This window comes from Pinus tabuliformis, chromosome 6, assembly GCF_031772625.1.
Source record: "Pinus tabuliformis cultivar Carrire ecotype Pingquan chromosome 6, CPIR1, whole genome shotgun sequence".
In the NCBI taxonomy this organism is placed as follows: Eukaryota; Viridiplantae; Streptophyta; class Pinopsida; order Pinales; family Pinaceae; genus Pinus; species Pinus tabuliformis.
In genome coordinates, this window is record NC_142292.1 from 714,729,644 (window position 1) to 714,750,409 (window position 20,766).

Sequence of the window (20,766 nt, forward strand, 5' to 3'; positions counted from 1 at the left end):
TGTGGCATACTATTGTCCCATTGTATTGTTGTAGCATGCCATCACTGCTATCATGTTGCCCATGCATCTTGTTTCACTATCATGCATTCTCACCTTGCTTAGAGAATGTTGCTCCTATGATTGCTTGCTGTCCAACAATCAAGCTTCAGCTCACTATACTAGGGTCCTTTGACTACTGCAATCTTAGACTGGTTAGGGTACTCAAACATAGTCCCTAACAACCCTTCAATCTGCCCAGAAGTGACCTCCTTTACTACGGCTGCCCTTCTAAGAGGGGAGGAGACCCTACGCTGCAATTTTTGGGCAGTCTAGCCCTCACCTACAACTTCGGCCTACCTCCTTTTGTTGCGGCTTGTTACATCAAGCTTCCTCTTAACTGCGGCAGCCCTTCCAAGAGTCTGCACTCCTCCCAAACGTCCCTAAATCAATCCTTATGGCTGCGGCATGACTACAAGGGAACTCGGCCCCTTCTCCAGCACTTCGAACCCCTGAAATAGACCCAAAACAGTCCTCCTTTTACACGTTGTCCCTGCCTCTTCTTGCTGCGGCTACCACAAGGAATTATCCTCCTTCAACGAGCTCTCTTCCTCCACAAATGGATGCGTAGAGCTGTCATGGGCTAGGGCTTGCTAGGACTGCGGCTAGGGCTGCTAAGACCTCCTCCATAGCTGCGTAGATCCCTTCCATAGCTTCGCTGGCCTGTCATCTTTGCTGCGGCTAGGGCAGCCTTCTTTCCTCCATCCTAGGACTGCGGCTAGGCTCCTTTAGGCAGCGTATAGGAGTAGGGTTTCTTCCCTTGAATTGTTGCTAGATCATCCTTCTTAGGACTGCGTTAGGGCATCCTCCATAGGACTGCGTTAGGGCTTGTAGAGACTGCGTCTAGGGCTTCATACTAGGGCTCATTTTCCTTCTGCATTTTAGGGCTTCCTCTCTTAGATTTCTTTTCCACTAAAACCCAAAACAAGTGGAGAGAAATCAAGAGTGAAGTGTGTGTGAAATGACTCTCAAGTCATTTCCTTTTATACTAAAACGTTGAGCACATGTGTGGGTTATTTGGTTGTTGGCCGACCTTGACGAATTGTCTTATAACACAAATAAATTCACAACTCCATGAATACTTATCGGAATCCGATGATCTTTAGATCAATCCCACACCTCTCGATGAGAGGGATCCAAGAAAAATATCAGCTGCCATAAACAAGATGACCCACATGGAGTTTGGCCCTAGTTGCCAATTTTAACATCTAGGGTTTCTGTTGTCAAGCAAAAAGTTGTAGACCTACAAGAAGAGGCCAAAATTCTAAAGGAAGTCGAGAAGAGGAAGAAGAAGAGTAGCGTTGACCTAAGGGTGAAAAGGAGGCTTGTGACTTGGTCTTGGAAGGGCTCTAGTGTCAAGGGTCTTTGTCATGGTCTTGGTATTCGTCAATTGAAGTTTCTATAACAAAAATTTGTTTGGGATTTCCTCTCAAAGAGTGAGAGGTTTTGGCCCTGGCTGACAGCCTATATACTATGTCCCTTGTCTCTTTATTGTTCATGCATTGGTAATTGTCTTGATGAAAAGAACACAATAATAACATAAGAAAGAGAAGATCATATATTTATTGATGTCCTAGATTTCTCAACGGATCCCTAGGTTGGTGTTAGAGTTGAAACCTGATGGTACCTATAGTGGTTGAAGCTTGAAACACACCTTCTTTCAAACCGAACAAATACTCTGGTCAAGTATCTAGTCCCTAGCATTGTGTATGCTATAACTCTTCATAGAACATATCATTTTGTGTACATCCTTGTACCTATGTATGTATAATTATGAATACCATCGTAGTTAAGAGGGAGTGTTGAAGAATGTAACTAGTGTCGGTCTTCATAATTCTATTTGAGTCATGATGTAATATATTTGTCAAAAGAAAGAAAAGGAAAAAAAAATTATAAAAGAAAATTATTTATTAGCATGAGTTTCATGCTCTTATTATTATTTATTTTATTACTAGGTCAAAGCCTCCATCGCAAACTTTGAGGGTTTATGTCATGAATCTTAGTCCTCGTCATCATTTACTAGACCCTTCTTGGGCTTGTATATCAAGAAGGAAAATTATTTTGATGTAAATTGAGTCAAATAAACCTCTTCCATCAAGTCAGCCTCAAAGAAGACAAGTCAGCCTCAGTAAGGACAAGTCGGCCTCAAGGGGAAGCCAGAAATCACTATTTATAGGCAGGAATTCGACCTCATTTGGAACATATAAAAATCAAGTTCGATCTGCAACTCGAAGAAGAGAAAAAGGTGCGAAAAAGACAAGAGAAGGAGGAGAAACCCTAATAAGGAGGAACCCTAGCAAAGAAGGAAGACCTAAATTACCTTGTTTTCATCTCACATGTGCAAAGAAACTAAAGTTGCAGGAGGGCCGAAGTTGCAGGACCGTAGTAGGGCCGAAATTCTAAAGTTGGAGACTGAAATTCTGAGTTGAAGCTAGGTTGAAGCAGTTTGACTAAAGTTGACTTTTGGTATTCGGTTAATCATCGTGAAAGGCTGACTTGGTGGAGGAGGAAGGTCTTTTGGTCTGGTCTAATGTCTTGGATTGTCTCAAGTTTGATTTGAATCTACTAGTGGATGAGTTTGACTGGATTTTCATCTTCATAGGGGTTTTAGCCCTCGCTAAGTGCCTATATTCGGTGTCATTGATCTTCATGTTTTTTATTTTATGATTGCTTAATGAGAAGAACATAAAAGAAGAACATAAAGAAAGTTAATAAAAATACAAGAACATCACAAGCAATTGTCAACATAAGAAAATATTTCTACCTTTCCGATCTTCTAACACCCCTAACCTTATTTTGATTTGGTAGTATCCGGATCTCAAGTCCAATTTTGAAAAACATTTGGCTCCATGTGTTACTTTATGTAACATCGGATGTGCTCTTGCCTCGAGATTTTGCAGAGAGGCAAAGACACATGCATGCACCAATAACCAAAAATTGTTTGGGAAAATTCCACCTAGAGATGGTTTAATTAAAATAATTAACTTTTTAAAATTGCTTCCCAAGTCTAAACTTAGGAAATCTGGTTAATTAAAGGGTATTAATTAAATCACGTGTGAATCTTCTAGAAGAAGATGAGGATCAACTTCAAGTTAATCTTAGCCATCGATTAAGATCTAATCTTGGTCGTTGAAGTCTCAACAGAGGATATAAGAAGAAGTCGATGGGGCTTAGAGAAATCACTTGAGCAGTTCGATTTCATGAGCAGATCGATTTCCTGAGTAGCAGCAGTCAGTTGCCAGAGAGAGTCGGTGAGATTGAAGTAGTGAGAGAGGAGCAGAGACAGTGAAGCAAGAGGAAGACTTCCATATCCGGTAAGTGCATTTGCAGAAAGGCAAGTGAGCCACAGTGAGGCTGACGCAGAGCAGCACAGTAGTCTCTAGAGGCAGCTTCGAATCTGCTGAGGAAAGTAGAGATCTAGTGCCAGAAGTCGGGGAGTGAAATCGGAGGGCCAGAAGGTCGAATTTCCAAACAGAAGGAGATCAGCAGAGGAGGTGACGCAAAGCCCAGCAAGTGTGATGCAGATTTGCATAGGATTGACACAGAAGTTGCGCAGAGGCAGCGTGGGGTTGGCCAGCTAGCCCTAATCAGTGTCGGATCTCCAAAATCAGTGTGAGAGTTTTCTCACTAACTCTTTGCCAACATTTCTTTGTATCGGATAGCCAATTTGGGCATCTAGAGATTTGTACTCATATTTACTATTGCATAATAATTAAAACTCTCAGTTGTTGCACCGATTTTCCCACATTGGATTTTTCCGGGAACATTGTCCAAAAACAACTATGTTGATGTGTGTATTTATTTCTCTCCAGTGCAGTATTTAGTTTCTCCAGTATTTTATTTTGTGTAGGTTGCAGTGTATGTATTTCAATATTTGCCGTAGAATATTGCAAGTAACTTGTTTAAGTAATTTAACAAGCAGGTGAAATATTGTCAGTTTGTTGCAGTAGGAATCGGGTAACCAATTTTTCACATGGTATCAGAGGACAAATCGTGAACAGAAGAGCTCAGTTGCACAAGGAAGAGGGTATTCAAAATTATTGCAGAGGCAACAATTCAAAACCCCAAAGGCAACACAGTCCTTGGGCCAAGGAGATTGAAGTTTTGAGGAGAAATCGATTTCTCTGACTGAGTCGACAGAGAAATTTGATCTCCAGATCGAAGCTTTCGAGAGGCAGAAGGGAGCAAAGTATTTTTCCTTACAGAGTAGATCCGCAACTGGAGACAGATATTTTTGCAGCAATTACTGGCAGAATAGCGTTAGAAGGAGAGAATAGCACATAATGAGGGAATTTCTTCCTCAAAGGACTTCCAGCCAAGAGGTCTGAATTTTTCTAGCAGAGCAGCAGTAGTTGTGTGCGAGATTTCTCACTCCAGAAGGGAGTGCGAATAGCTGGGTAGCAGCTACGCAGAGAAGAAGAGGGAGCAGTTTGACTTTTTCATAAGAAATGGCATTAGTTAGGTTGAGAGATCAAGATCGATTGGACAGCGCCTCCAACTATGTGAGTCGTAAAGCTAGGATCTCCTACCTTCTAGATGAACATGATCTCAAAACTTATGTCAATAATGTGGTAGTTGTACTTGTTGATGCAGATCCACTCAAGAAGTACAAGGTTGAGATGGTGAAGACTAAGAGGATCATTCTTGAGGGGTTCGAGATCATGTAGTATCCCATATAGTCGGCAAGGATACGGGGCGACAAATGTGGGAAGCCTTAGCTACGCTATACGAAAGATCTTCTGAGCAGTGGAAGATGTACTTGGAGGAGAAGTTGAGATGCATGAGGATGTAGAAAAGGGAGCGTATAAACCCCTTCCTTACGAGGCTTCAAGATGCCTGGGATGTTGGGTTGTGTTATATTCTTTCCACGACTACCCCACGAGCGGGGGGGTCAAAGGGGGGCCAGTAGCTCTCCTTGTACGTTGCGCCGAGCACTACTAGAGAATCACAGAGGGGGTGGCTAACCCCCGAAAGATCTTCTGAGCAGCGGAAGATGTACTTGGAGGAGAAGTTGAGATGCATGAGGATGTAGAAAAGGGAGCATATAAACCCCTTCCTTACGAGGCTTCAAGATGCCTGGGATGTTGGGTTGTATTATATTCTTTCCACGACTAACCCACGAGCGGGGGGGTCAAAGGGGGGCCAGTAGCTCTCCTTGTACGTTGCGTCGAGCACTACTGGAGAATCACAGAGGGGGTGGCTACCCCCCCATTGCGGGGTGGCTACCCCCCCATTGCGGGGTGGCTACCCCCCTGTCGGGGGGTATGCAAGGGGGTGGTAGGCCCCCTACAAGGGTTCCGGGGCAGTGCCCCGGGAAAAAAAATTGGACCCTATATTAGGTGGTCGGACCTACCTATGGTTTTGTGCATGGATTTCGCACATGGTTTAAGGCATGATGGTTTTTTGTCCATGGTATTTTGTAGATCAGGTCAAGGGAACTACGGTTATGTTAATTCCAGGGTTAATGGATTGGGGTTTTATAGACGCTTCGACATGTATATATATGTATTGTAACATTGAAAGAAACATAACGAAAAATCAATTTGGTAGTCCCGGTTTTGGGATCCAAGGGAAAACCTCTATGTATATCTGTTTTATGTTTCATGCTCTTGCCATTCTTTATTTTCTGTTTTTAGAATTTGTATGCAAGTAATTTTTGTACAGGGTTAAAACCTACATTTGGTATCTAAGTTGTTTTGGCTTCAAGGGGACGCCTTCGTCGCTGAAAGGTTTTGCTCAGGCCTGTGGTAGACCCTGTTCAGTGGGAGATCTCCGAGATCGATTTTTGTGGTGAAAGAAGATGGCAAGTAGTGGAAAGATAGAGATCAAGAAATTTAATGGTCATAGTTTTGAGTTGTCGAAACTCAAGATGGAGGAGCTGCTGGTGGATAAAAATCAGTGGATCGCGGTAGATCCAGGTACTAAACCAAGTGCAATGTCAGCTGAACACTAGGCGAAATTGGATCGAAAGGCAAAGAGCGCAATACGATTGTGTGTCTCAGATTAAGTATTGTTGAATGTATCAGGGGAAGCTTTGGCGAAGGCTTTGTGGGACAAGTTGGGGCTTTGTACATCTCTGGTGAATAAACTGTTCCTACAGAAAAAGCTGTATAACCTAAGAATGAAAGATGGAGACTCGATGACAGAGCATCTCAACACATTTAATACTATGGTAAGCCAGTTATTATCACATGAAGATAAGTGCATTAGTTTGTTGTGTTCTCTACCAAATTCGTGGGATAGTATGGTTATTGCAATAGGTAGCAATGCAACTGCCTTGCAATTTGATGAAATAGTCTCATCCTTGCTGTCGGAGGAGATGAGACGGAAAAATATGGAGGGCTAGAATGGTGATGCGTTGTCTATACGAGGAAAGTTCCAGAACAAAAACAAAAATAAGTCCTCGATTGGGAGATCTAAATTTCTAGGAAAATCTGTAAAGGTGTGCTGGAAATGCAGAAAGGAAGGGCACTTCAAAAGGAACTGTAAATCTAAAGCTCCTGAGAAAGGAAAGGAATCTGATGATGCTCCTTCTATAGAGGTGAAAACCACTTCAGATGAAAGTGGGGATGTGTACTTGGCATCTTCTTCAAGTACACATGTAGATCATGAGGCATGGTTGATTGACTCAGGTTGATTTCATTTAGGTTGATATACCTGAGGGAGAGACTGTTCATTTCATCTCTCGGTGACTATTCATATTCTCTATTATTTATTTACATCAATTTCAGTTATTCACCCAATCTTGATGATTAGGTGTCAACACATCCTTTCACTTCACTCCCCACAAAGAGTGTTTCTGCAATTATGAGAAATATGATCGTGCGAATGTCTTCTTAGGGGATGAAAGGAAGGCTAGAATTGTCGATCGCGTAATAGTCAAGTTGAAGTTGCAAGGTGGAAGGATTAAAACACTTTTAGGTGTTCTGCATATTCCTGCATTGGCTAGAAATCTGATTTCTGTAAAAAGTTAGATGATGCAAGTGTAAAAACAATGTTCGAGAAAGATACCTGCAAAATGGTTCGGGGAGCATTGGTATTGATGCGGGGAGTTCGGATTGGAACTCTATAAAAGCTTCAAGGTAGCACTATTATTGATGGGTGCAACAATTCTGTGGTTCCTGAAAGTGGAGCAGAAAATCTAGTGGTCTCTGGAGAAAAGACCATGCTATGGCATCAAAGGCTTGGACATATTGGAGAGAAGGGCCTTCGAATGCTTCATGGTAAATGTATGATAGAAGGTATGTCTAATAGCTCTCTGGATTTTGATTTCTGTGAAAATTGTGTATATGGGAAGCAAAATCGGGTGAGTTTCCCCTCTGGTGGTAAGAGGGCAAAACAGATATTAGAGCTTGTGCACAGTGATGTGTTTGGACCTGTGTCGGTTCCATCACTGGGAAATTCTGTGTACTATGTATCATTTATAGATGACTTCTCAAGGAATACATAGATATATTTCCTCAAGAAGAAATCTGAAGTCTTTGACAGGTTTAAAGAATTTAAGGCTCTCATGGAAAACCAGACAGAGAAGAAGATAAAGGTGTTGAAGACAGATAACACTGGAGAGTTTTGCAAGAAGGAATTAGAAGAGTTTTGTAAGAAGTCTGGTATAGCATGGTAGAAGACTACTCCATACACACTTGAGCAAAATGGAGTTGCAGAAAGAAGGAACAAGAAGTTGATGGAAAGTGTAAGAAGCACAATCAGTGGTGCCAGGTTAAGACAAGAATTCTGGAGAGAGGTAGTGGAGACTGCATGTTACCTGGTCAACAAATCACCTTTACGAGCATTAGAGGATAAGACTCCACAAGAGGTATGGACTAGTAAGAAACCTTCTCTTTCACATCTGAGGGTATTTGAATGTGATGCATATGTACATGTTCCAAAGGATAAAAGAACAAAGTTGGATAGTAAATCTGAAAAGTGCATCTTTATTGGGTATAAGGATGGTTTAAAACGTTATAAGCTTTGGAACCCAGAAACAAGGAAGGTTGTGTACAGCCGAGATGTGGTGTTTAGAGAGGTGAAAGATGTTATTAAACATGAAGTCCTACCAAAGGAACTTGAGAAGATAGAGTTTGAGCTAAAGGAGGAAGAATCAGACTCTACAGCAGAAGAGGAATCAGAAGATGAAGAGCCACAAACTTCGGCTGTCAGAAGATCAGTTCGAGAAAGAAGGCAGCCAGAACATTATAGTCCATCTGCTTTTTGTTCAAATTTTGCTTTATCTATTACTGATGATGATCCCAGAACTGTGAAGGAAGCAGTAGATTCAGAGGATGTAAAACTCTAGAGAGAGGCCATGGTTGATGAAATGGCATCTTTGCACAAAAATGAGGCTTGCGATCTGGTGGAGTTGTCGGCTGGAAAGAAACCCATTGGCATCAAATGGGTGTTCAAGAAGAAGATGAATGCAAAAGGAAAGGTGGAGAAATACAAAGCTCAACTGGTAGCAAAAGGTTATTCCCAGGTGCAGGGAATTGATTTTGGTGATATTTTTTCTCATGTTGCCAAGGTAGCTTCTATTAGATTACTTTTATCTGTTGTTGTTGCTTTTGATTTTGAGGTAGAACAGATGGATGTGAAGAGAACATTTCCTCACAGGGATCTGAAAAAAAAGATCTACATGAAGCAACCTAAAGGCTTTGTGGTGAAGGGTAAGAAAGAACCGGTATGCAAGTTAAAAAAGTCTTTGTATCGGTTAAAACAGTCACTAAGGATGTGGTATCAAAAATTTGATACATTTATATGGGGACTTGGCTTCACCAGAAGCAAAGCAGATCATTGTGTGTATTTTAAATTAATTGCTGACCGTGTTATTTATCTGGTCTTGTATGTGGATGATATGTTGCTAGTTGGAAATGACAAAGAAATTATCCAGGATTTGAAGACCCAATTGTCCTCCAAATTCTACATGAAAGACTTGGTGTTGCAAACTATATTTTGGGCATGGAAATTAAACGAGATCGGACAAAGAGGAAGCTCTAGTTAAACCAGAGGAAGTAAGTCGAGACAATACTGCAGGGGTTTAATATGCAGGATAGTAAATCGGCGAAGGTTCCTATTCCTGTATGTGCAAATTTATCTGCTGAACAATGTCCCAAGACACAAGAAGAGGAAGAGGACATGTCCCGTGTTCCATATGCAAGTGCAGTCGATAGCCTGATAATCTCATATCTCTGATCTCTTAATTGTTATCTTGTTCAACCCTTGATAATCTACGCATAGTCTAAATAATCCATCCTTTCAAACTTGAACCATTGGAGTAGCATAAGGGCTTCTATTTTTTGCGATGATACCACACTTCAAAATATCTTGGACTAATCATACAATTTTAGTTTTTTGATGATGTGGATACCTATATGGCTTGATGTTAACAACGTTTGACCCTGATTTGACTTTGATTATGTGTTTGATTTCTCTTTCAAGAGGCATCTTCATTGGAAGATCTTGGAACACCTTTTTGTGTTTTTGAATCAATTCTTGAACTTTAGATGGTTCTTCGCTAACCAATTTCAAAGCCAACATTTCCATTTGATGACACTACACTATATACGTTGGTGCTCCTTTTCAAATCAGCTTCATCATTTGGTAGGATGATACAATTTAATTTTGAGGAGGTTGAAAACCATATAACTTATATTTTTGCCCCTCCCATCTAAACTTTATAAATTGTTTTTGATGGTTGGCAGAGTTAAGTGCCTAGTGTTTGTAGCCATTGGATACCTTGGGCCATATCCACTCCTCTTAGTGGTACAGTGTAAAACGAAGATTCTAGATTGTAGTCCTAAATCTGCAATTTGACCTTATGGCATTTCCCTACTTTTTCAATTTTCTTTCCATTTGCTACCATTACCTTCATATTAGGCTTTGGGTATGTGAAGATGTTAAGCCTTTTTGCAATATTTCAGTCCAAAAACTTTTGAATATCTACTAGAACCATTACAATGCTCTTTTTAATATGTCCTTTTAACTTTAGGATCTAGGGTTGGGATATTCCTGTCATGGTTGATAATGATACTTGCGGAATATTCTCATTGTCTGATTCTGGGGAAAATTGTGGAAAATCTTCAACTTCTGCTATGTCTAATTCTTCACTATCTGAATTATTGGTTGCTTCATGTGTATACAGTTCTTGGCATCTTTTCCAATAACACATTTGTGTCTAGAATCTCGTTTTTCGCCACAACATTTGCACTTGCCCTCTTTTATTCTTTGCACATCCACATTAGTTTTTCCTCCTTCGCATAGTTGTGGTGGAATGTACTTTGTGTTCTCCATGTTAGAATTTTGGGGAAACCTTCGTCTTGAATATTCTCTTTCATCTTTTGGTAGTTGTATTCTTCTGTCGTTCTTTTCTACGACTTTTGCTTTCTATCTTGCTTCTTCTATAGAGGTGATGTCAAGAAGCTTAAGCTCATCCTGGAGATATGGTTTAAGTCAAATGAGGTATAATTGAATAAGGGGTGTTTCTGATAATCTAGGTACTCATGTAGCTAGAGTTTCCCATTCTCTAGTATATTCATCCACATCTCCTTTTTATTGTAGCCTGGTGAGTTTCGTGAAGAACTCTTCTTCTTTCACACTTTGTTACCTTTTAAAGAAAGCATCTTTGAATTTCCTCCAATCAGTAGCATGTGTCATTTTCTTCCACCACATATACCAATTACAAGCTTTGCCTTCCATTTGCATGGATGCATGCTTGATTTTTTCATCATCATTGTCATACCAGAATCTTGAAAAGCTCCTCTACCTTAATGAACCATGCAACATTATGTTTCTCGTTACCATCAAATTTGGAAAGCTCATGTTTTGTTCTTCATTGATATGTGGCAATCAACGAAGCGAAGAAGGGGAATTGGGTCGAGAACTGCATATTTTGGAAATTCGTGTTACTATTTTGTGGATTGGGAATGAAAGATGTATGTAGAGATTCACGAATACGAGGTGAGTCTCATGGGCTTGATGTATTTGAAGAATTGGGATGTTGAAAAGCTTCATTATTCTGGTGTAGTTGATTAGTTGTAATCTTCAACCTTTGACAAATAAGGCTCGGCACCATCATTGCTTCAATGTGATTCTGATCAACTGTATTTGAAAGGGTTGCATGTTCCTTTTTAACTTCGTTATAATTTTGTTGGAGTTGATTCTCTATTCTCATTGTTGTATGTGTGAGCCTCTTGACATCCTCGACATTTCCAGTGACCTTATTCTCAAGTTCTATTATTTTTTTAGTAAAGTCGCTCATCATCATTGATGACATTGATCAAGCGTATGGTGGTGTATATTCATCCAACTTAACTCGCCTTCATAGCTTGAACCTAATTTTTTTTAATATATAAATAATTATTAATTAATTAATAAATATATAATAATTATAGTTGATAGATAATTAATTAATTATATTATTAATTAAGTAATAATTAATATTTAATTAAATGTTATATAATAATTATAATTAATAATTTAATATACCAAATGTTATGAATGTGCAGCGAGAGGGATAATGGTGACATGAGGACAATGTGACCTAGAAAGAGTGATTTGTCGGGGTGTAACGCAGTAGGTGCACACCGAAATGACGGATTTGGGGAGTTATGACGAATGGCAGTGGAAACGATTGGGAGAGAGGATAGGATGACAGAACAGGTCTGCGGCTACAGGCCGATAGTGGTTGTGGCAATGGAACACTGAACACGGTACGTTGTTGTGGCAAAGCTAGTGGCTTCGATGAGTGTAACAATTCAACAAAGACACTGACAGTTGGATGCAGGGGCAAAACAGATGTGACAGACAGTGGAATGGCGAAGCAGTGTGTGATGGAACAATACAGCGCTGAGCATGGAGAAGCTTGGTAGTGGTGAGAAGGCCTGGAAAACAAGGCGCAAGACATGATGGCAGTTGCAAGGTGGCAAGAAGTGGTGGAGTGAGCACAGACAGCAATGGGAGAAGTAGTCGACTTGTGAGCTAAGCAGCGGAATGTGTACCGAGTAGCAAAATCGTTCTGATACCAGTTTAAGTGAATATTTTAATTGTATGAAAAACTAAATGATGAATTTTACAAAGTGGGGCCTTGGCTTAAATATGGCCATGGGTGCCTTTTCGTGAAGGGGCACATGATCTCTTAATCATGCCCTTCTTCCTAATTAAATCTTAATTATACATATTTTAATTTTTTACATAACATAATCCTTTAATTACGAGTCAAGTCACATATTTTCACATAAGGATATCTTGTTGTAAGTAAATGTCTTTTCTCATTGTCATAATTTTATGCCGCACATAGCAATATCAAAGATTATTTAATAAGGTGAAGGGACACCTTTAGTACTTACAGTTGTCTTTAAGAATTCCTCATGGTCCCATGACTGACTAACTTGTTTCAACAAGGTAAAACTTGAAATTCATGTCACAACATTTCCTTGAAGATCATTCATTAAATGAATTCCTCATACCAGTCCCCTTCAAAGGTTTCTTCAAGACAACCTTATGACTCATTTCAATTTTCAAGATATACTAAACTCAACAGATTCTCCACTACTATCTCCTTTATATCAGATTCTCCTTCCAATATATTTTCCTTTTCTTTGGTGGCAATTCATATTGTAGCTATATCATGATGTTTTTCTGCGAAAGTTGAAAGGGGTACAATTTCTTCATTTTGGTTCAACGATAACCCTATGGTTTTCCTTCAACTCTCTATTTTCTTTGCAGTTTCTACATGCACACTAATTCAAATTCCATACTTTGCGCATCCATTTTTAGTTAAAAAATTCTTCAATGTTTGTTTCTTTCATATCAATGCCAACTTCTATTATAGGTGTTTACTCTAGCGCTTTAAAATCCTTCAGCGATTTTGTAAATAATCCTTTTATTTCCTATAATGATTCTCAAGTTTCACAGAATTCTTTGAAATATTTGTCGATGATTCAAGACTTGGAGCATATAACGGTAGCCTAATGTGGCTCTAACCAGGTGATCATAAAACGTGTCTCTGATACCCAATGTATTAAGGAAACAATCCATCTTTGTATTTTAAATGCATTGTATGTTGATTTTCAAAGTGCCATGGAGATTAACACAATATTTCTGAATAACTAATAATTACTTTTGATGTTGATCTTCTTTTAAATTATTCCGATATATGTTCAACAATTATACTTCAGAAATTCAACCATACAAGCATAGTAGAACAGTAGAGATCACAAAACATAAAGAGAAGACAAGATTTACCCTAGAAAAACCAGCTAAGGGGAAAAGCCCAACAACCTTTTCGGTAGAGAAATTCTTCTGTTCAACAAGAGACACACTTAGACCTTCTAGTCATTAGCTAGGTCACACCTGCTCAAACCCTTAAAGTCAAGCCTCCCAACCTAATCCAAAACTTCGCTCTACCTAAGCTGACCCAAAATTTCGACCCTCTTGCAACTACCAGAATCCTAAAATTTCGACCCCCAGCAACTACCTAGAAATTTCTGCCCCTACATCAAAAACTGCCCAAAAATATGCAAATTGCAAAGAGAGAGACTATCCATATGCATGAGCTTGAGAGAGAGAGGAGAGAGAGAGACCTAATTCCTTCTCCTTTTCATCCTTCTTATCTTCCTTAATCTTCATTAGGATGCCCAAAAACTATCTTCTTGAGAGGATGTTAATTGTTGGTGAGAGAATAAGCTCGAGCTGTCTTTATATAGTGATCTAATGGGTCGAATGGGTATGTCCATTGCCTGGGCCGACTTGACTTGGATAGAGGCCGACTTGCAAACTTGGAGCCAAAATTTTCAAATTCAAAATTTTGCATTTCAAATATGCTTTACAATAATCAAATATAAATACATCAACTGGCCAAAATATACACTATGAATACCGGCCATAGTTACAAAACTCAACATCGTACACAAATGTATTGTAAGAATATATATTGATAGAATGATGATGTTACAAATGCGGGGCCCCATATAAACACTAGATAGGGTGCACTTTCATACGAAGAGACACTCATTGATAAGACATACTTTTACACCTTTTCATAAATATATGTTATTATGTTTGTTACTCATGCCTAGACACTTAGGCCTATGCAAAATCATCTGCCCAAGCTACAATGATCAACAGATACTAGAAAACATATTATCAAATAGAAGATTCTAGTGCTATTAGTTGCCAAATGCAATGTCATTAGTTTTTCAATGAAGCACGTGCACATTTTAATCTTGCTCATATGGTAGCAAATCATCACTAATGCATAAAGTTCATATCATCAAAACTGCACAATTCCTATTATCAAAGGTTCGTTATTATCTCAATTCAATAACAACCAAATTCCATAGCATTTTAGAAGAGTAAAAGTATTTAACTTGAATTTCCAAGTAGCATAATTTCAACCATTTAAACTCTGAGTTTCCAATAGCATAAGTCCTTAAATACCAGCCATTGTGGTCACAGTCGCTCAAACAAACCAAATACTAAAGCCAATTCCAATCAACAGGTTGCAAGCAAATCCCTTTAAAGACAACACAAAATTGACTCCATGGCAGGTTTCAAGTAATAAAGCAGGGTCTTAATTTTAAAAAAAAATGGCAAAACAATGAATTCCACCAACAAGTAACAGGCCAGTCTATGGCATTCCTTTTCTCGATATGGTACATCCTAAGTTGAACATGGCTGAGTTCCCTACTCCATCGTAACAAAAAAAGTAGAAGTTGCCGAGAATATCTAAAGCATTAATCAAACACTCGATTCCTCAAAGGAACATGCTTTACAAAACCATAAGGTTGTGTAATAGAATCTCCAAAAAATACAAGCCTTATCGAAATAATAAGTGGAAGAACCTTACCGATAATATATAGGTACAAAGATATATGCCTTCTCAAAGATATTCACTCCTTTCAACCACCTCCGAAGTTTTGCAAGAGAAACACTATCCTGCTGTCTTCTCTGTGAAAATTATCATAAAAGTAAACATTCAGAATTCAACTCTAAAGTTATGTGAAAGAACTGCACAACATATTGATGAACATAACACCAAAAGACAATGTACAGCATTATGTAAGACAAACATAAGAAAAATACACATTAAAAATAGGATTATTTGGTGGTTCATGTAACCTTAGACATCAAGTTTATTGCAGGCAAAAATGAAAAAAAAAAAAAAAAAAAAAATCTTATATAAATTGGATCTAACAAATCCCATCACCTGAAAAGCGGAGAGAGCCACAATGGATGATTAAAAGTATTTTCATTGTTAGCATCATCTTACATAGCTATAACTATTACTAGATTGTATCTTAGCAAACTAGGAAAGAATTTGTCCAAGCCAATGGCAAAGCACAACTGAAAAAAATAAAAAGAGCAGCCAATCATCCCAGCTTGATTTTCTAATTACAAAAGCACAGACAGAAAAATAAATTAAAAAATTAAAAAAAATAGATATATATATATATATATATATATATATATCATTAGAATTTAAAAAGCTAAAACAAAAAAATTATAAGCATCAATTGCCATCATTTGTGCCATTTGCTTGCACAAGTTTGTAACAAGCCAATTTAGTTGGCCAGAACCAAATAAAAAGAAACTGCAAGGCTTACCTACATGTTTTGTTCATTCCTTCACTACTTGTACCATTGGCCATTCTATCATTCAACATCTATTCATTTGTTGACGGTTTGACCCCTTGGACAATATTGTTATGTGTCATTATACATGAAATCCCTTATAAGACAACATAAGCTACCCTAGAGTCTGCTACTGGGGGTAACAAAACTTGGTGATTGCATTCCTCTTTCTATCCATCGTGCAATAAAATTTGTTGGTTGCCTTCATTTTGCTCAATTTCCATAAATTGTCAAGATAAAGCAGTCCAAATGCCCTCACAGATCTGTAATTACAACAGTCGACCCATGTTTGGGGCAAACGAGCCTTCCATGTGGCATTGCAAGCAACAAGATTTGAAGTCAAGTGATGAAGTGGACAAGGAAGACATGGCAAGCAAGTAACTTGTACAAGGCAAAGCAGCTCAACGTTAAAGCCAAGGTGACATCTTCAAGCATTTATTCCACACATGGGCATGACATCATCATCGTTGGGCTATTGGCTGGTGTAAAGAAAGAATATGAAAGCAATTGTTGGAATGTTGAAGTTTTATAGTGCAAATTGAAGCCCCTAAGTGCTAATCATCCAAGTGTCAACTCAAAATTATCCAAGGGAAAGGTCCAAGAGCCCAAACCAGCCTAGTCGTTACCATTCCAACGGAAGAAAGGAAGCGGAATTCTCCAAGCAAGCAAAAGAGGCATCTCCAAGAAAGACGTTGAAGAGCCCCCAAGAGCTAAATCAAGCAAGGTAATACCAAGTCAAAGATCAAATCCAAGTATTTTATCTCAAGGTAATCGTCAAGAAGATTGAGGACCAAGGAAGAAGATCGAGCTCTACTTAAGCAAGATTAAGCCTTTTTCAAGCAAACTGAAGAACACTTATGCATGAAAGAGAGCCCTAAGGGCTATTTCAAATATGTAGAAGCCAAATCAAGAGAGAATCTAAGGTAATGTTACATCCTCAAGGCAAGTTTATTATACATGCCACAGGCAGATATATTCTGTTGAGTTTTTTGTTAGCTTGCTATTGTTCATTTATGTAATGTAAAGGAGGTTGCCCCCTCGAAGAGGCTGAATTCTAAGGCATTGATCTATCTTTTCTATCTTTTCTTGAGCTGGTTTCATAACATGTCGAGTTGTTTCTTGAGGGCCATACTGTTTGTAGAAGAAAGGCCATGGGATTTTCCTAGCCAATTTGATCAACAAGGGCTAAGATCGATTTGCCAGTGTAGCGAAAGCAATAAAGGTAGTTTCACATTCGCAATTTGTTGAAGATTTAATAATAAAATCTTCATCCTGAAAATTGGTTTTCCACACCTTAGGGTTTTTCCAGGGACATTTGTCCAAAAATATTTGTGTCATTTGTGTGATTGGTTTCTTGTATGTTCTTTTGCATTTTAATTCGGTGAATGGTGTTGTTTGAAAATTTAATTTTGTCGTGTATAGGTAATCAGAATAATTTACTAGGTTAATAGCACCTTTTGTGTAGTGGAAATTTCACCTAGTATGAGAGCTCACAACAGCACTGAGGTTTTCCTTTATATGATCCCTAGGGTTTTGAAGGAGAATTCAAGGGTTTCATCACACAAGTCGACTTTCTTCAGATCTATTGGGGTTTATTGTTTGAGGGTATCAGAAATGGCTTTAACTGGTTTAAGGGATCAAGATAGACTTGATGGTGCATCAAACTTTGGTATCTAGAAATCCAGGATACTTTTGTTGCTGGAGGAACATGGACTGAAGGAATATGCAGCATCTATGTTGTTGTACCAACAGATCCAACGTAGTTAGTGACCTACCGCAAGGAGGATGCCAAAGCTAGGCATATTATCCAAGATGGCGTCAAAGATCATATCGTACCCCATATTGCAGAGTTGGATACATGTAAGAAGATGTGGGATGCCATCTTAAATCTTTTCCAGAGTGCAAATGTGAACAAGAATTTGATCCTCAGAGAAAAGTTGTGAAACACCCGACAAAACAAGGGAGAAAGCATTGTCAGCTACCTTACCAGGGTCAGACAAGTCAGAGACGAGTTAGTAGCTATTTGAGAAAAAGTGGAATATGAAGAGCTCATGAGAACTGCGTTGAATGGGTTCTCAAAATAGTGGGACGTCCTTGTCCAGGTGATTACTAGAAAGCAAGACCTTCTTAACTGGCATCATCTTTGGAGCGATTCCAATGAAGAAGAGCTTAGGCAGAGCTATATCAATGCAGGTTGCAGCAATCACCAGAAGGGTGAGGATGACGACAACGTTGATCTTCCAAAAAAGGGCAAACCCGACAACACCCAAGCAAAGGGTCTAATCCCAATGGAGAAAACAAGAAGAAAGACACGAGTAAAATCAGGCGTTTTGGTTGTCATCAACAAGGACACTATGTTATTCAATGTTCTAAGAGGAAGAAAGGTGAAAAGAAGAAGCAGTAGACAACAACTTCAGCAAACATTGATGAACTGTCTTCAAGACTTGAGAATTGTTGGACACCTAATCCTCTAAGGGTTGGTGTGGAAGCTGAACAGCCAAAGGGAGTCCAAGGGACCACTTGGAATATGAAACCAAGGGTCATTCCTATGTATTATAAATATGTATCATTGTGAATAAGAAAAGTAATCTAATGTTTATCTTTCATATTGCCTCCACCATGTATGTGTTTAACATGGTATCAAAGTAGGCAATATCCTGCCCTGCTCATATTTGAGCCACTTGTTTTATGGCCTTTCTGTGCAGGTCAGTTCTGCCATCAGTTCTGCATTTCATGAATGTTTTCTCAACTAAATTCTAGCTACAATCTCTGCCCACAATTTGTTGGACCTGTTTCTCTTAATTTTTCTGACAAGCGCTCTGTATATTCTCCCATGCAAAAAAGGGCCTCTGCCATTTCTCCATTGCTCCATTCTTTGCCAGTTATCGAATATGATTAATTCATACTCTGCATTGTAACGCCTAGTCTCTACATTGTTTGCAATCTTGAAATAGAAAAATAGCTTGCCCAGTTAACACTTCACATAACGCTCCTCGTCATGTGCATTGAATGCCATTTCTTCTGCTATTATTCTATGTCCAACGTTGTTATCGTGAGCATGGAGACCAAGGTGAGCGTGAAATAGGTTGAAAGTTGTGGAGGATTGAATGATGGTGTGCGTAGGATTGACTGTCGAATTCCCAAAATAAGGTAATATCGTTCCTCCTACAAGCACGGATTACACATTGTTGGCCTGACTGTGTTTGGCAAATCTCATGTTTTGGCATCAAACCGTCGTTGTTCTGGCATCATGGCTTCAAACCACCATACCACCAATCATGGCTCTGACGAATAGTTTCTCCCATTCTACAGTGCTCGACCTCCATTGACTGTGTTACCATTTCCATACGTAGTCCTCGCATTCAGCCTCCATACCCAGTCCTCAAATACCACCATAACTCCTCCCACTGCAAACGACTCGTAGCATTCCCCGACTCCATTTTTGAAGTTGGCGCAATTCTTCTCGACGCAGTTCCTCTCTGTGTAGTTCCTCAACAGGGATGCGTAGAATTTCAGGGCGAGCATTAAACTGTGGTACAGGTTGAAAGAGCTTCATAAGCTTTTTCACCTGTTGAGAGTTAAGTTCAAACAGAAACTTTGATTGCTTTCTTGAATATGTCTTCAGAAAGCGGCAAGCAATCCCTTTGAATATAGAACCGCACCTATGCGGGGAATGGCCTTTTACAACTCCGAAAAGCATCTTGTTCCAGCATAAGCTGCCTTGTAGATACCATACATCAATCTAAGGTCAAAATCATACAACAAGAGGTTCATTTTGGGCTTGAAAGGCTATGGTGCATTGAAGTTAGCACTGGTTTTGATGGTTGAATGTATTCCATCGCATACATTCTCCACACGAACGTTGGTAGTGTTTAGACCCTTGGAATTGACATGGTATATAACGTTGTCTGTCATATCACATCTTAAAAACGTCGCTCCTCACACCACCCGTTTCTGTCTCCCACTCCCACCGAACTACCATAACACTACTCCGGCATACTCTGCCATACCAACAGTCAATACCACCATATCAATTGTAATATATAAATGTAGTATTATATGTGCGTTGATAACTCCTGTCTCATTTCAATCGTAACCGTGTTGGTTAAAAGCATGACTGTGTACGTTGAATATGTGTTGGAATGTGGTGGTGTGTTGTGCGTTTGAAGGTTAAGAAGGTGCATTGGTGTGTTTACAATTCTGTGAGTATTGGTGTCATCCAAACTTCGTTTGCTGCATTTCTTGGAAGGCAAAGAAGAGGTCGACCAGCAAAGAGAACTAGTGCATGGTGCATAGGTGAATCCTCCATTGATATATCTGCTAGTGCAATGTGAGCGTGGATGGTCTGTTCATTATCTCCTGGTTGATGATTGTTCGTTGTATTTGATGGAAGACCACTGTGGAAGGTTGTGACCTGAACTGTGCATCCAAAGTGTAAAATTCCAAGTGCCAAAATTGAATGCTTAGAATGGTTAAGGTATGGTTTCTCTTGAAGACGGTGCAGTGAATATCACTCGCCTTTATGTGTTGTGTGTTGGTTCTTTTAAAAGGCACTGATATATAATACACCATTCGATTTTTATGAGTGGTGAAAGACATCCTATTTGGCATGTTGAAATTGTTATGGCATGTTATATATGAGTTTTTTTTAAAGAGATTTTGTGTACTTTGGGTAGAATTTGTGAACAAGAGGACACTGAATTTGAGCATGGAAATGAGCAGACTCTATGGATTTGAATTTTTGTCCATTTTGAAGGTTTGGTAGATTAATTTAAAAAAAAAGTGCCTTGATTCCTGTTGAGAAGTTGGCAAATTAATTTTCTCAAACCATTATTGTTTCTACAAGTGCATTTTCGGTCATTTGTTGCCTTGATTGTTTGAATAATGGAGAAAATTCATGGATTACTAGAGTTATTAAGCACTCTAATCTTATCTACTGGTGGAAGCATAGTTAAAGTCAGCAAAGACACTGTCAGAGATATTCAAACCTCTTTACAACATGCACAAGAAAACATTGAATTTTTGCAAGTTGAATCACAGCTACAGCAAGAGGAGTTACAGAAGTATAGTCATCATTCTGAACTTATTTCGGTTCAAAACATTGAAACAG

At 39.0% G+C, this 20,766-nt stretch overlaps 1 protein-coding gene across 4 annotated transcripts in view; it reads right to left on the reverse strand.

Annotated features, from left to right (window-relative positions):
- Positions 1-20,766, reverse strand: part of LOC149260671 (uncharacterized) — a 318,964-nt gene that overhangs the window by 134,032 nt on the left and 164,166 nt on the right. For all 4 annotated transcript variants that reach the window (XM_089420954.1, XM_089420953.1, XM_089420951.1 and 1 more), the window contains one exon: positions 14,873-14,973. In XM_089420954.1, coding sequence (XP_089277080.1) covers positions 14,873-14,973 — 101 coding nt within the window. The remainder of the gene's footprint in view (positions 1-14,872; positions 14,974-20,766) is intronic.